At 36.4% G+C, this 18008-nt stretch overlaps 1 protein-coding gene across 33 annotated transcripts in view; it reads left to right on the top strand.

Moving 5' to 3' along the window:
• Positions 1-18008, top strand: part of NRXN1 (neurexin 1) — a gene marked incomplete at its 5' end in the record, with an annotated part of 1159071 nt that overhangs the window by 420437 nt on the left and 720626 nt on the right. For all 33 annotated transcript variants that reach the window (XM_080814815.1, XM_080814809.1, XM_080814838.1 and 30 more), the window contains one exon: positions 17933-18008. This exon is cut by the window's right edge and continues 226 nt beyond it. In XM_080814815.1, the coding sequence (XP_080670941.1) occupies positions 17933-18008 (76 nt within the window). The remainder of the gene's footprint in view (positions 1-17932) is intronic.

The following is an 18008-nucleotide window of genomic DNA, read 5'->3' as shown; positions in this document are numbered from 1 at the left end:
CTGAAGAAAACTCATACTCAGTTACATTTACTTACCCAGGTTTATGTAGCTCTGACCACAAAATGGGGAACTGAACCCAGGGCTCCTAACTCCAAATTAAGGGCTCTATCCATAAAAAAAAAATATTAACACTAGTTATTATTAATTCTTCAATACTTTTCTTCAAGAAGTATGCATACTCCTAAATTAATTCATATAAACTTGTAGTAAGTCATATAAACTTTCTCTTAAAATATTTTATTTTTCCAGGGATTGAACTCATATGGAAAAGTACCTTAAACTTTGGGGGGAATTATCAAACACATTCTTTTAACACCCCAGCTTACATAGAACTAGAAAATCTGTTGAAGGTGTTCTTTTCTGAGCTAAGGAAGAAAAGTGATCAGAATAGAAAGTGTATTTCTGATAGTGTGAATAGAACACCTTCCCATGACCCTTTGTTTTTCTAAATTTTTTAGTCCTTACAGAATAAGAAGACAACTAGCTCTAGGAGCCTAAAGAGACCGAGGTTGCTATAGAAAGTTCCTTTTAAAAGCAGCAGCCATCAAAAAGCTTTAAAGACACTTTAACTCTATCTAGCATGTTGCCTGATTTTGACAGCAGGAAAGCAATAGAGTTTGGCACAGAGTTGGGGCTCAGTAAATGTTTATTGAATGAATCATTGAAACAGTGACTCAATAAATCAAGAATGTTACAGAAACACAGGATTTTAGAATTGAGAGAAACACTGGAGAGCACTTAGTCCAGCTCTGTGACTTTGCCAGGAAGGAAAATGAGTTGTGTGGAGGCTAAGGAGGAGGCCAGGGAAAGACAGCTGAAAAGTGGCCAAGTGGAAACCAGTGTACCAGGTTTCCTGATTCTTACCCCAATGTGCTTCCCTGAGAGAATGAAAAATAAAAATAACTAAAAACCACAAATATCACATGAGATCATTTTGCAAGTCATCTATGTACAAACCTGATTAAAAGGGTAAGCCATCAACAGAGACATTTTTTTCTTCCTTTACCCCATTTGTATTATTTCCATCTCTTTCTTATTCCATGAACCTTAACTAACAAAAATTTTCCTGGAATTAGATTGTGAGGCATAATGATACTCTGGTTAATAAAAGAACTGTTAAACAGCTAATTTTTTTAACAACCAGTCTTTTAAAATGTAGTAGTTACTTTATTTTTTTAAGATTTTATTTTTATTTATGAGAGAGAGAGGTGGGGGAAAGGAGCAGAGGGAGAGAGACAAGCAGATGCTGAGCTGAGCTGGGAACCTGATGAGGGCTCCATCTCATGACCCTGAGATCATGACCTGAGCTGAAACCAAGAGTCAAATGTTTAACTGACTGAGCAACCTAGGTGCCCCTGTTGTAGTTACTTTAATAATAATGTTAATAATAATTAACAAATGATTCCCCACCGTATGCCAGGTATGACTGTGTACGCAATTGCATGTTCAAGAGATATCTTCCTCATAGAATTATTGACTAGAGCCCCCTGAGACAAAAATATATATATATATAAAAATCTCCACTGTAAAGTGAACCTCTAAACACTGGCCAGTTGTCTCCCTCAGCATTTACTACGACACAGAAAAACTGACCCTCTCACCACTCCTAACACACTGTCCACCTCCCACCTTACCTGTCCACCTAAGCATTAAGGGATGGAGCAGATAGGTGAAAAAAGAGTCACTAGGTCATAAGTACTCTGAAAATGTACTGTTCAAGGAGAAGTGTGCTCCCTTTGTCCAGCCTAATTGGGGGAACAGACTACTATAGAATCATGTGTAGAACCTGATTATGCAAAAAAGGGAAGGTTAGTATTCTACATTCCTGATGCATGGCAGTGTATGCTTCAAACTTGCTGATCTGCCCTGTGCCTTTCTGAGGAGGGAAGAAGGGAACTGGCAAGGTAGAAGGGGTTCACAAAGAGAGTATAGCCTATGCTCTCAGCATTTGGTGTAGCCAGGATACCTAAGATTATGTGGCTCAAACAGACACTCCATGTAGGCTGGGGCTTGAGCCATCTGGCCAGGATTACTCACAAGAAGGGCACTTGCTGCCAGAGGACTGATCTCTAGCTCTAGCTCTAGCTTTGTCTTTGTCTCTGTCTCTGTCTCTCTCTTCTTCCCCCTTTTCTCCCTCCCTCTCCTTCTCTTGTTCATGCTCTCTCCCTAGCTCGCTCGCTCTCTCTCTCTCTCTCCGCCTCTCTTAATACTTAGAAAATGCAAGAAGGACAAAGTCTTTTTTTTTTTAAGATTTTATTTATTTATTTGACAGACAGAGATCACAAGTAGGCAGAGAGGCAGGCAGAGAGAGGGGGAAGCTGGCTCCCTGCTGAGCAGAGATTCCGATGTGGGGCTCAATCCCAGGACCCTGAGATCATGACCTGAGATGAAGGCAGAGGCTTAATCCACTGAGCCACCCAGGTACCCCAAGAAGGACAAAGTCTTAAGGCAGAAGATAAGAAGATGCCGAGCACCATACCACATCCCTCCTCCCTTCTCCCTCAACTATGAGAAGAGGGTTGAAATTTACATCAACTCTTTGGTTAAAATTATAAATTAGCCAGAATTTTTGATAACCAATAGTGACCAGAAATTCAGTGATTCTGGCCAAGATAATAAGAGATGGAGAAAAAAAGTGACTTTTTGCATAAATACGTAAATACTCTCTTTCATGTTTATGTATGCCGTAGGTTGCGACTCTTTAATAAACTCATTACACATACATTATATTTTTTAATCCTCACAATTACCGTGTCAGATAGGTCCTCCATTTACTGATGAGAAAACATTTTATTGCTTCCATTTACTGATAAGAGAACTGAGATTTTAAGGTGATCAGTTATTTATCCAAGTACTCACAGTGTGAGAGTGGAATTCAAACCCCAGTGAGTATGATTCCATAGCCCATGTCCCTATAGTCCAAAACATCATAAATGTTGGTCTCATTACTACCACTTCCATCTACACCCGTGGTCCAATCTCCATACAGAAGCCAGACATATCTTTTTTAGAACATATATATCAGATCATACCACTCCTCAGACTACACTACTCCAGTGGTTTCCCATTGTACATGGAATAAAATCTGAAAGTTTGACAAAGATCAAGAATGCCCTACATGACCTAGCCCCAAATCCCACCTCATTCCACGTCGCCCCTTGTTTCACTATGCTCAGCGCTCACTGAATTTTTCTCCATTTCTGAAATAAACCTAGCTCTTTTTTTGTTTTTTCCCCCTCATTTCAGGAAGTTGCCCTTTTGAGTTTTTTGTGCTTGGAATATTCTTTGCCCAGATCCCCCCGAGGGGCTTCTCAGCACTCAGGTCTTAGCTTCAGTGTCATCTGCTGAGAGAGCTCCCCTGGCCACGTACATCGGTCACCCTGCCATCTTGCTCTCACTGGGGTCTCTTGTGTGTTCAGTGTCACTTGTTCAGGGTTTATCTCTTCCTCCCTCATTAGATGAAAGTGGAAACCCTGGAAATCCTGATGTATTTCTTATACTTGGAATAGTGCCTCCAAATTGTGGGCCCCATATATGTAATTATGAAATGAATGATGCCTGAATAGATAATCATCTCCCTATTGATTCCATTTGCAGCACCAGACACTTTACGTGTGTGACTTTTGGGTTCAGTATTATTGTCTTAAGATCAAAGACATGCCGTGAGTTACTGGTATCCCTTCCCTTCCCCCTTACATAAAGAATGCTACCCTGCAATCCAAGTGTTTCTGGTTTGTACTGATCTTAGTGTATGCTGACTAACTACTTTGAATTAATTTTATAACAAGTTAGCAGTTTATCTTAAAATACACACATACACAATAAAGTAAAACAAATCAAAAACCTTAGCCAACCCTCCTCAGAAGCAGAGTTACGTAAGTACATCCCTTCTCATCCCAGCTTCATTCCTCATTACACTTACCACATGTTTATTTACTCCCATCTCTACTTAAGACAGTGGGGATGCCAAGATAAGGCACAGTTAGTGTTTTCTTTTAAGGAATTGTCATTCTGGTTTTAAATATAGTAGGCCATATTTAGTAGTACAAATTTCCCTGATTGATGGATATTGTTGACTTTAACATGTTCTAAGTTCACTCAGCTGCAAAAAGTAGAAATGTGACAGCACAGGCCCATTCATTTTCATTGAGTTGGATCACATCTAGAATGAATGATTTTTGTTTGTTTTCAGTTTCAGCAGTGGATGAACCAAGATCTTTCTAGAGAGACATAAATGCAGTTGCATGAACCTCATTAAGTATATCCACTAATAAAGATGACTTACTAGACTGTACCAGGAGATATATACCCCTCAGATTTATTCAGAAGAGTAGTTCTAAGTTCCCAAACCTACAGAGGATCCTATTGTATTATTGCCTAAAGGTGAAATACGTTGAGAATAAGAATTCAGAGATTACCTCCAATGATTTAACAACCAGACTCTGCTGGGATGCATATTAAATAGATATTTGACACATATACACACTAATCAGATCTCTCTGATTCGTTTTTTTCCCCCCAGTCTTTGGTTTTCTATCCAAAAGATGCAAAGTCACTGATCTGGATGTTTATCCTTTAAGAGAAGTGTGATGATATCAAAATATTTTGTCTTTAATACTTAACTCAGACATGACAGACACACCCCCCCCCCCCCCCACACACACACACACCCCTCTTACAATCCCTAAAAGATACTCTAAAGCACAGTAATCTAGAATTGGTTCTCACAATAGGACTTAGGCTTTAATGTTCACTGGGATCACCTGGGGGATCTCATTAAAATACAAATTCTGCATCCGTAGACTGAGGAGTGGTCCTGAGATTAACACTCCTTACAAGCTCCAAGTGATGCCTGATACTGTCCCTTAGGTCACACTTTGGGTAGCAGGTGTTGAGATCATATTTTTTTAGGCATTTCCACTTTAACCAACACTTTGCTCTTCTTTATAAAGTTCTCCCTCCTCTGCTCTTGCCTTCCACAATTCCACAATTTCTGTCAGATTAAAAAAAAATCATATTTTATAATGTGGAGCAGTTTGCCACATGACCAAAATATGTGGATATCCCAAAATATAGATTTTTAGAGTTAGAGGCAGGCACACTCTGATTCTAGTGAGAAAGTATCATGTTTTAAATTGGCCACTCTTTGGAGCATGGTTATATAGACGAGCTGTTCACTATATATTGACTATGTTGGTAATAAAATGATTTCATACTTCAAATTATTTACTCCATATCCATTTTATAAATGAGGATTATCTACAAATGTAGAATATCTGTAAATTTGCTGCAAATACAATTGTGTTCCTATAATTAAATATATAATTTACTTCTTTATGAGGTAATCATTAATTGGCATCTAAAGAAATCATAAGTTCATGTAGAGATTCTTTGTCAAGTCTATAATCGCCAAGCTATGTTTTTATTTTGATTGTATTACTGATTCTGTCCAGGTTAAAATATGCTAGAATCCAGTTGTCATAGATTCAGTTGTTGCAAGTTGAGCCTAAGACAGGCCCCGAAATTGCAATATTGCACACCTGGTGAATGCCGGAGTATCTGTTTATTACTGTCGCCGTGTATCATACGACCCATGCAGAACTGATTGGTCATCAGCCCAGACAGGCATAGAGTGGCTTTTGGTTCCCAGAACCTGCCGTTATTTAAGCAAATTCAAATCAGTTTCACAATAGGATTGGAAAATTGTACTAGAGTTTTGGACAGTGTCCTATTTTCTTTTAGAAAAATGTGTTCAAGTTTAAGCTGTATTTAATTTTTGGTTCTTAATAAGAGACTCATTTCATGGAAATTTCTGGGAAATGAGGAAGACCATGAGATTGGATTTAAGAGGCAAGAGTTATATTTTGATTCTGCACCAATTAATTATGTGACTATAATTTTATCTGTTGGGCCCTCACTCCCTTCATCTAATAAATAAAGGTCTTGTGCTGAATAATATCTAGGTCTTCTTTATCTTTCATATTTAATCACCTCAAGTATATCATCATTAAGGCTGTGTCTCTTTTTTGGAGAGTTACCTGATAGATGTTTAACAACTTGTTTCGGGATTGGTTGCTTTGAAGTGTACCTAAAGTGAATAAAATCTTGAGTGATGAGTATTTTATGAAGCTTGATTTCTTGCTGCAAATAATGGAAGTTGGCCTCAGAATTTACATAGATTGAATCATGTTTGAGAATTTTGGAATGATTTACAACATTGAATCAGGTAGAAAAATGTAAGGAAACTATTTTCCCTTTAAAGTAATGCTTGGGGCACCCAGCTAGCTCAATGGTTAAGTATCTGACTCTTGATTTTGGCTCAGGTCATGATCTCACGGTCATGATGTCAGGATCATGCTATAAGGGTTGTGAGATCAAGCCCCATTGGGCTCCACGCTAGGCATGGAACCAGCTTAAGATTCTCTCTCTCCCTCTGCCCCTCCCCCACCAGTTTGCCCATGAATGCACTCTCTCTCTCTCTCTCTCTAAAAAAATAATCAAAATAAACAAAATAAAGTCATGCTATTTTTACTTATAGTGATCAACTGGTTGTTTTAATTTTTAAATAACAGGATTGTGGCAAATAAAATGATTCTTAGGGAAATGCTTCTTAGGGATAAGATTTAACCTGATGTGGTTTTTCAATAATTAGACTTTCCTTTTTCTGTTTTTCTAAACTTGCTTTGTCTTTAAAGTCAGTCAGGCTTATGATTTAATTTAATCATGTAAACTTCTAGTACATACCTTTGTTTAGTCAAGGATGTTTTTAGCACAATATTCTTGTGTATTTGACTTGGAGAGCAATAAAACAAATGAAACAAGTCTCTCACTCAAATGTCTGTTTCTGTTCATTGTTTTTTTTTTTTTTTTCACATGTTAACTTTAGTTTCTAGTTTGTGTTGAACACAATCTTAGAATCATGTAAATAGAGTAAAACCTTAAAAACATGTGTTATCAGAGATTGTGTGTATGAAAAGCAAGACAACCAAGAACAATAATGTAGGAAATGTTTTGGCATGCATAAAAAGCCTCATCTAAGTGGGGTCAGGGTGACTTCTCTCTGCCCAAATGCATCTTTGTCCTTAAGAGGTAGGGTTATTCCCTTCCAGGTCCTTCACTTAGTAGAAAAGCTCATCAAACTTGATGTGGAAACATAGGGCCAAATTAATGAGATTTTTGCCCCATGCATAGGCTGTGTGAAGGGGCTCTATCCTGAGAATCAATTTCTCTGTGAACTTGGAAGTCATTTCAACTCTCTTTGTCTAACATTCCTGTCTATAAAGTAGAAATTCTTGGTGTTGAAATCGATCCATTTGTACAGTTTAACCTTCAAAGATTGAAAAGCTTATGTCATACCCAATTAAGTGGTTGTTATGTTTAAGTCCTTTTTGTGATGAAAAATTGGTTTACTATCATGAAATGTTTTACCTATGGATAATTCTCTTAAAAGTCTTCATTATATTGACATAAATTATCCCATAGCTTTTATGCTTTGATTCTATTTACACCCTGATTCCACACAAAATGGAGTTAACTCTTCTAAGGGACATTCTTTCTGATATTTGAAGATGCTGTCATATATCCCCTCTTTTTTTTTCTCTTTAAGAGACCTTTCAGTATTTTCTTATATAATCTAGGAGCCTTTCATCATTCCAGAATATACTGAAACACATTCTAGTTTGACCAAGTAGGAGTATAATAGGTGTGAGTGGACCAGCACTAAACTACAAGATCATGCCATCCCTCCTCTAAGCACTTGCATGAATATAATCCATGCTTACATAGACTTTTTTGAGTGTCTCTATCATACAGTAGATTCATGTTCTAAATCCTTCAAAGATTTTGCTTTATTTGGTTTTATCTGTTGTGTCTGGAAAGTCATATCACCTCTATTATTTGTTCACTTGGATGGTTTGGGACCAGAAAATAGGACTCAGGCTTATTCCCATTAAATTTAACGTTGTCAGGGTCAGCTCATCCTGTCAGCATAGCAAAAATTTGTAGAATTCCAAATTTTCCATTGTACTTTCCCTCAGAAAATTAGATGAGCAAAAAATGTGTTTTTATCTAAATTATTGAAGGTATGAAACCTGAATAGGACTACAATCCAATGACATCCTATTCAATCTCTCCCTGCAATTGTATAGCAACAGTAAAACAAATTGATATATAATTTTAGAAAAATGTTCCAATTTTTTAAGTTTATTTTTTAAATTGTCTATTATCAAAACATCTCTGTGGTTATAAAACTTCCTTCATCTTGGCATTGACCCATCAATTAACACCTTTAGAGTATGGTCCTTCAAACAATTATGATTGTATCTATGCAGCCTATATATTTCTTTCTAAATGTTGGGAGGTTGCTCTAAAGAGCAAATAGCATTAAGGGATATTAATACGCATTGAGAAGTTTATTTTTGAGACATATTTGATATTATTACTATTGCTACTATTTTAGTTTTCAGTAATAAAAGTAGCACTGATAGGAATATTGTCTTGCTTATATCACCCTATTAACTGGGACAATAGTACTATGTCAGATGAGTTTTTTCTCAATTATCCATATTATTTAAATTATATTATTTAAATTATTTTATTGAAATATAGCAGAAGTACTGGGAAATGCACATATTGTAAGTATACAGCTGTGTGATTTTTGCAGTCTGAGCACACCCGTAACAAAAACCCAGATCAAAAACAGAACATTATTAAGCAGACTAAATATTCCAATTGAAAGACACAGGGTAAGAGAATGGATTAAAAAAAAAAAGAAAAGAAAAGACCCATGTATATGTTCCTACAAGAGACTCATTTTATACTGAAAGATACCTGCAGACTGAAAGTGAGAAGATGATGGTGAAATATCTACCATGCAAATGGTATCAAAAGAAAGCCGGAGTAGCAGTACTTATATTGGACAAAACAGTCTTTAAAACAAAGACTGTAACAGACAAGGAAGGATACTACATAATAATAAAGGGGACAATCCATCAAGAAAATATAACAATTTTAAATATTTATGCACCCAACATAGGAGTATCCAAATACATAAAACAGTTAATAACAAGCACAAAGGAACTAATCAGTAATAATACTATAATAGTAGGGAACTTTAACATACCACTTACATCAATGGACAGATCATCTATCCAGAACATCAACAAGGAAACAATTGTTCTAAATGAGACACTGGAACAGATGGATTTAACAGATATATTTAGAACATTCCATCCTAAACACCAGAATACACATTCTTTTCAAGTGCACATGGAACATTTTCCAGAATAAATCATATGTTAGCCCACAAAACAAACCTCAACAAATTCAAGAAGATCATACTCATACCATGCATCTTTTCTGACTACAATACTATAAACTAGAAGTTAACCATAAGAAAAAAATTTGGAAAGACCACAAATACATGAAGGTTACATATAATATGCTACTAAACAATGAATCCGTCAACCACAACATCAAAGAAGAAATTTAAAATTACATGGAAACATGAAAATGAAACCACAATAGTCCAAAAACTTTGGGTTGCAGCAAAAGCAGTTTTAAGAGGGAAGTTTATAGCAATAGAAGCTACCTCAAGAAGCAAAAGAAAAACCTCAAGCAGTCTTACCTTACACTTAAAGGAACTAGAAAAAGAACAACAAACAAAACCTAAAACCAGCAGAAGGAAAGAAATAATAAATATTAGAACAGAAATAAATGATATAGAAATTTTCAAATGATAGAACAGATCAAAGAAACCAAGAGCAGGTTCTTTGAAAAAATCATTAAAATTAATAAACCTTAGGGGCACCTGGGTGGCTCAGTTGGTTAAAGCCTCTGCCTTCGGCTCAGGTCATGATCTCAGGGTCCTGGGATCGAGCCCCGCATTGGGCTCTCTGCTCAGTGGGGAGCCTGCTTCCCTCTCTCTCTCTCCGCCTGCTTCTCTGCCTGCTTGTGATCTCTGTCAAATAAATAAATAAAATCTTTAAAAAAAATTGATAAACCTTAGCCACACTTATCAAGAAAAAAAGTGAAAGAATTCAAATAAAATCACAAGTGAGAGAGGAGAAATAACAGCATACACCACAGAAAAACAAAGGATTACAAGACAATACTACATGCCAACAAATTAGACAACCCAGAAGAAATGGATAAATTCCTAGAAACATATGAAGTACCAAAACTGAAACAGGAGGAAATAGAAAATCTGAACAGACCAATTACTAGTAACACAATTGAATCAGTAATCAAACCCCCAACAAACCAAAGTCCAGGACCAGATGGCTTCATGGGTAAATTTTACCAAACATTTAAAGAAGAGTTAATACCTATTCTTCTCAAACTAGTCCAAAAAATTTATTCTATGAAAGCCAGCATTACCTTGATACTAAAACAAGCCGCCACTAAAAAAGAGAACTATAGGTCAATATCCCTGATGAACATAGATAGAAAAATTCTCAATAAAATACTAGAAAATCTAATTCAACAATATGTTTTAAGAAATTATTTACCACAATCAAGTGGGATATAGTTCCAGGATGCAAGAATGGTCCAAAATCAATGTGTTACATCACATCAGTAAGAGAAAGGATAAGAACCACATGATCATTTCAATTGACACAGAAAAAGCATTTGATAAAGTTCAACATCCATTTGTGATGAAAATTCTCAACAAAATAGAGTTAGAGGGAATATACCTCAACATAATAAAGATCCATGAAAACTCAGAGCTAATATCATCCTTAACGGGGAAAAAACTGAGAGCTTTTCCCCTAAGTTCAGGAACATGGCAGGGATGTACACTCCCACCACTTATATTCAACATAGTTGTTGAAGTAGCTGAATCAAACAACAAAAAGAAATAAAAGAAATCCAGATCAGTAAGGAAGAAGTAAAATTTCACTACTTCCCAATGACTTGATGCTGTATAAGAACAGCAGAAAGACTCCACCAAAAAATCGCTAGAACTGATTTTAGTAAAATTACAGGATACATCAACATACATAAATATGTTGCATTTCTATACACCAATAATAAAATAATAGAAAGAGAAATTAAGTGAACAATTCCATTTACAATTACACCAAAAAAAAAAAAAAATAAAGAAATGTTACCTTGGTCTAAACCTAACCAAAGAGGTGAAAGACCTCTACTTTGAAAATGACAAAACACTGTTAAAAGAAACTGAAGATGATACAAAGAAATGGAAAGACATTCCATGCTCATGGATCAATAGAACAAATACTGTTAAAATAGCTATACTACCCAAAGCAATCTACTCATTTAATGCAATCCATGTCAAAATACCAACAGTAGAGATTAGTTTTGCTTGTTTTTAAAAATTTTATATAATGGGAATGATAAGACATACTCTTTTAAGCCTGGCATCTTTTTTTCTCTTTCCTTCCTTCCTTCCTTCTTTCAGAGAGAGATGTGGTGAGGGCCAAGGGGGGAAGAACAGAGAATCTCAAGCAGGCCCCATGCCCAGTGTGGAGCCCAACATGGGGCTGGATCTCACAAACCTGAGATCGTGATCTGAGCAGAAATCAAGAGTCAGATGTTCAACTGACTGAGCCACCCAGGCACCTGGCATTTTTCTCTTTTACTTAACCTTATTATTGTGAGATTTATCTATATTTTTGTTTGTAGTTGAAGATCATGTATTTCCATTACTGTTCCTTTGTGTAACTATAACTCAAATTATCCATTCGATAGATTGACATTTTGGTAGTGTTCGGCTTGAGGTTATTTTGCACAGTCCTGCTACAAACGTGCCGATATGTTATTCTGATCATCTTTGTGTGAAATTTTGTTGGATGTATACTTACAAGTGGAATTACTGGAAGATAGAGTATACAGAGATCCAGCTTTAAAAGATGTTGCCAGTTTAAAAGTAGTTCCCAGCAGTAATAATACGAGAGTTCTAGTTGTTCCATGTCTTCACCAACACTTGGTATAATTTGTCTTTGTCATTTTATTCATCATAGTGGAATGTATTGATATTTTACTGTAGTTTTAAGTTGATTTCTCTGAAGACAAAGCTGAACATCTTTTCGTATGGATATCCTGTTATCATAGAGAGTCAGTTTATGGTTTGCCTGTTTTTTTTCTGATTTGTCTAGTTTTTTTCTTATTGGTTTGTATAAGTTCTTTACATACCCTGGATATAATTATTTCTTGCTGTATGTATTGCTGTAAATCTAGTTTCTTTCTCTCTCTCTCTTTCATTCTTTCATAAATTACTGCCTGGGTTTTCTTCTAGGACTTTCATGGTTTCAGGTCTTATATTTAAGTCTTTAATCCATTTTGAGTATATTTTTGTGTACGATATAAGAAAGTGGTCTGGTTTCATCCAGTTTTCCCATCATCATTTGTTGAAGACACTTTTTTCCCATTGTATATTCTTGCTTCCATTGTAATAGATTAATTGATCATATAAGCATAATTCATTTCTGGGCTTTCTATCCTGTTCTGTTGATCTCTGTGTCTACTTTTCTGCCAGTACCATATTGTTTTGATTATTACAGCTTTGTAGTATATCTTGAAATCTGGGATTGTGTTACCTCCAGCTTTGTTCTTCTTTCTCGAGATTGCTTTGGCTATTTGGGATCTTTTGTGGGTCCATATAAATTTTAGTTTTGTTAAAAATGTTGTTCGTATTTCATTTCTTTTTGATGTTTATTGTTTTAGCACATATTGGAAATGCACAAAATATTCAGGACTTGTTTTTTTTTTTTTTTAAGGTTTTATTTATTTGACAGAGATCACAAGTAGGCAGAGAGGCAGGCAGAGAGAAAGAGGAAGGGAAGCAGGCTCCCCACTGAGCAAAGAGCCTGATGTGGTGCTCAATCCCAGGACCCTGAGATCATGGCCCGAGCCAAAGGCAGAGGCTTTAACCCACTGAGCCATCCAGGCGCCCCAGGACTTGTATTTTAAAATGGAAAGAGACCCATTCTTTACATGGTCAACAGGAAAGTGTAAATAATTACTCACTATGCTGCTTCTTACTTGCATATGACATAGCACAAAACTTAATGACAAAGATTATACAGCAAAAGACAAAGAGTTGGAGGAAGTATAATCCTCTTGTCTTGTAAAAAATAGAATGATTTATGCATTTTTATATAGAATACATATTCTTTCACAAAAAACCATAGGAAAAATATTTTTCCTATTTAGATTCATGTCTCATTTATGGCTTTTAGAGGTAATGATATGTACTACCTTGAATTTTTCCAAGACTTATGTGGTTGCCTTTAATGCAATTTGAATTACCTAAATTTTTTAATTAAACAATACAAAAGGAGTGATATTTTCATCTTTAAGTAATAGAAACATCATGGTGTTAAATGTCATCAACACACATATAACTTCAAAGGTTGCCATCTAGTAAATTGCAAACTCTTTTTACTATTTTTCCTTTTGGGTTTGCCACATTATCTGGCAAAGGAATCCTTTGTCAAGATGCATTGTGAGGGGCGCCTGGGTGGCTCAGTGGGTTAAACTTCTGTCTTCGGCTCGGGTCATGATCTCAGGGTCCTGGGATGGAGCCCTGCATCAGGCTCTCTGTTCGTCAGGGAGCCTGCTTCCCCCCCCCCGCCCCCCGCCTGCCTCTCTGCCTACTTGTGATCTCTCTCTGTCAAATAATAAAGTCTTTAAAAAAAAAAAAAGATGCATCGTGAATTATGCTGATTTGAAATGACATTAGGTCAGTTGGATAAAATGCTACAACCTTTTAAATAAACCAAACCTCTTTACATCCCCAAACTTTGTTATTCTGTTATTGAGTTATTTGAGGGTAGTCAGAGGCTGGGTGCCTGGGTGGCTCAGATGGTTAAGTGTCTGCCTTCAGCTGGGGTTATGAGCCTGGGGTCCTGGGATCGAGTCCTGAATCGGGCTCCCTGCTCGGCAGAGAGCCTGCTTCCCCCTCCCCCTCCCGTGCTCCCCCTGCTTGTGCTCTTTCACTCTCTCTCTCTCTCAAATAACTAAATGAAATCTTTAAAAAAATAAAAATAAAGGTAGTCAGAGGCTGAGTTCTAGTCTGCTTCTGTTCCTGGCACACTTTCTGAACTTGATAGTCATTTAAACTTAATGCGTCTGAAATTTTTTTTCTCCGAATTTGAATTTAAATTACAGGTAGTTAACATACAGTGCAATATTAGCTTCAGATGTAGAATTTAGTGATTCATCACTTACATACAACACCTGGTGTTTATCACAAGTGCCCTCCTTAACACCCACCACCCATTTAACCCATGCCCACGTCCACCTCCCCTGTAACATTCCTCAGTTTGTTCTCTACAGTTAAGGTCTGTTTCTTGGGTCACTTTCTTAATAATGTAAATTAAAGGGTTAGGCCAGAGAAGAGTCTCCAAAACTCTCTGTGGCTTAGAGACCTATTCTAAGTATTCAGTGGGGATGAAAATTCTGCAAATATCATCTTCAGATAAGTGGACTCACCATATATGAAATGGAATTCATGTGACTACCTATCATCTAAGGACCAGAACAATGAGCAGAGAGAAGTGAATTGAAAACAATTGTAACTGTTATTCCTACTGATTATGGCAACCATTTTCTAAGGACTGAAACCTTTACAATATGAGAAATTCCCATGGGATTATATAATGCTATTATTGCAATTGGTCAATTTTCATCTCATTAGCCCTTTTGGCAGCAGTAAGTAAGAATTACTTTATATCCATGGCTTTTCCAAACCTGGAATTTTTCTCTTTTATTTTCATTTTTTGCCAATTTCAGGGTTATGACATGGGATTTGAACATAATCTGGTTTTTGCCTTTCCCAGAAGACTGATAGGATTGAGCATCTTTTCATTTATTCTGTGAAATTCCCATACTTTTCTTTTGCCTACTTTCCCTTTGTTCATCTTGTTTCATATTGATTTATCAAAGTGCTTTACATACCCTGGATTGTAGTCCTTCTTAAATAGTATGGTATAAAAATATTTTGGGGGTGCCTGGATGGGTCAGCTAGTTAAGCATCTCCCTTTGGCTCAGGTCATGATCCCACGGTCCCTGGATCAAGCCCCACATTGGGCTCCCTGCTTAGTGGGGAGTCTGCTTCTCCCTCTTCCTGTCACTCCATTTGTGCTCTCTCTCTCTCTCAGATAAGTAAAATCTTTAAAAACTTATTTTCTTCCAATTTTTTATATAGATTCTTTCTCTCTTTGTGATATTATTTATGAACAGGTGTTCCCAATTTTAATGTGGGTGAATGTATTGATATTTTAGTACCTTTTATGCCTATTTAATAAATCATTCCATAATTCAGTATCTTACTTTGTCTTACAAAAATTTTACAGATTTACCTCAGTAATTTATATCCTTGGTGCGTGAGGAATTGATTTTTATAGATGATGTAGAGATCCAATTTTCCTTTATTCTTATAGATAACCAGTTGTCCCAGCATCATTTATCGACAAATCTATACTCTGCCCACTTAACTGCAATGCCTGACTTGATATAAATTGTTTTCATATAGGCTTAGGATTATTTTAAGTTTCATTATTTTTATCCTCCTTTTTAAAATTTATCCTAGTGTATTAATCTTCATTACCATCATTTTCTAATAAATGGGCACCTTTACACAAGAAAGTTCCTTCATCTTCTTTCTCTGGCATAGCTTGGCTATTTGGGGCTCTTTGTTTTCCCAAAGAACTCATGGAATCAGCTTTTCACATTCATTTTAAAATTTCATTTAGATTTCTAATGGAATGTCATCAAATCTATAGATCTATTTATATATGTTTAAAACACTGTCCCAGTACATAGAATCCTGCAGTCTTTCTGAAATATCTTTTTAGCTTATTAAACCCAATACTTTTCTGAAGATTATTTTGGTCTTTTAATTCACACAATAATATTTACTAATATGATTTTGTCACTTATAATCTTTATAATGCTCATATATTTTTCCTATTTTCCTATATTACTTAGGGCTTCAAGGATAGTATGTTGATAGTAGGTGTCCTTGTTCTGATCTTAAAGATAATATTCTTGATTTCACAATAAAGTTGATATATGCTATTTGTTTTAGATTATTTATCACATTTATTACATTAGACAGGCAAGAAGGAAAACATCTACCATTCCTAATGCCTACCAACTTTGCCAGATATTTGTACATGCATTATCTCATTTTATCTGGAAAGACTGGTATAACAAACCATTTTCAGAAACTGAGATTTGAAAAGATGCATAATTGCTTCCCAGTGCAGTTAGCAAGTAGCCAAGCTAGTATCTAATTTCATATTTCGATCTATTTTCTTCCCCCCTCATATATATATATATATTTAGAAATATTTAGTTGTGCTAACTCCCAATATCAAGCCACTTGCCATATTGAACTGACCGGGGAAGTAGACACCTGGACTGTCATCTTTCAGAGACAGGAATGGAATAGGTTTGGCCACTTCATTATCCCTAAGGGCTAGTACTGGGCTTAACACTTGGGAGGTACTCAACCAATATTTTGACTGTATGAATGGGAAGGGCCCTCTAGTTTGGCTTGTATTGACCTTGCTATGATTCTGCCTCAGAATGTGATGGATTTGGCTTGACCACTATTCGTCACTAATAACTTACTGGTAGGCAGTGACTTTTCTTGGGCTCACACCCTTGTGAAAGTCTCTAGGTGCTCACTGTTTAACTTCGTGCCATGTCTTGCCTACCTCTAGCCACTTGTGGCACCGTCTGCATCCAGAGTCAGGTCATCTGGTAGTGGTGATCTGAGACCTCAATTTGAGCTCTGATTCAAGGACATGAGTTATTTCACAATCAAATGAAACAGGCCTGAGGTAAAAACCTTTTGCCAAGGGGAAGCCCCTTTTTGGCATGAGCCCTCCTGTGGACATGGTGGAGATGCCATATTCCCAGTAAAACAGATTAAGATTCCCCAGTATCATTTAAAATTCTGTTTATAGTTTATCAGAAGCTGATTCTAGACCATAGTGTTTCATTTTTCTCGGCACAATACCATCATTGCCTAGGAAATTGAGGAAACTTTTGGCTTATACTCTTCCTTTGGTTAAACTCAATCAGTGGGAGAGGATTACTCTTTCCAAATACCCACATTTCAGGTTGATCTGTCTGACATCTTGTGGGATCCACATCGTTGCTCGTAAATATGGTAAAGACAGATATATAGAAAATGTTGAGGCTTCATTTACATGCTATTCCCATGATGATGTGCTGGAATTTTTACCAGTCTCATAAAAGCCAACCCTACCATCTGCTTGGTGAGATCAGGGAATGAATCAACAATCCAGCAGGCTCCATTAAGCTCGCTATCACTGCTCCCTCCATCCAGGGGGAGAACAAACCAAAAAGAAAAAAAAAAAAATGCACATGCTCTGTAGGAGATCTATTTACTCCCAGACCGAATTCTTTTTTTTTTTTTTTTGCTTTCCCCTTACCAGATAATTTGTTATGGTTTCTCAGTGATGAAAATATTTGTCTCTTCACTGAGAAGATCTTTGAATATAAATGTCTCACTGAAAATTAAAATAACGCCTCAGTTGGATGGAGAGAATGTTGCAAACACATTGGAACCCATTGTTGCCAGCAGAGTAGAACCATCCAATATGCATTTATGGTACCTGATTCATGCCCTGGAGATATCACAGAGCTGCTTTCTCAGATCAGAGCTCTTGCAGTGATACTTAAAAATTAATTGAATTTTCAAGAATGTCAGCTTTAGCTATTACAGTTGATGGCCCAATAGCTGAGGAGGTTTATTAAAAAAAATATACTGCCACCTACAGTACCATTCGATTCTGTTTGATGGGGCTCTTATAATGAATGTTAACTAAACAGAGTTAATTTGGGGGGATGATTAATTTTGTTTCTATTAAGGTCTGCTGATCTATGTAGTATATTTCTTTACTTACGCACATATGTATCTCTTTCCCCCTAGGAAAAGAAGAATATATTGCCACTTTCAAGGGATCTGAATACTTCTGCTACGACTTGTCTCAAAACCCCATTCAAAG

The sequence above is a fragment of the Martes martes genome (genome assembly GCF_963455335.1).
Source record: "Martes martes genome assembly, chromosome: 9".
Classification (NCBI taxonomy): Eukaryota; Metazoa; Chordata; class Mammalia; order Carnivora; family Mustelidae; genus Martes; species Martes martes.
The sequence above is the reverse complement of the archived record's forward strand: the minus strand, read 5'-3'. Positions and strand labels throughout refer to the sequence as shown.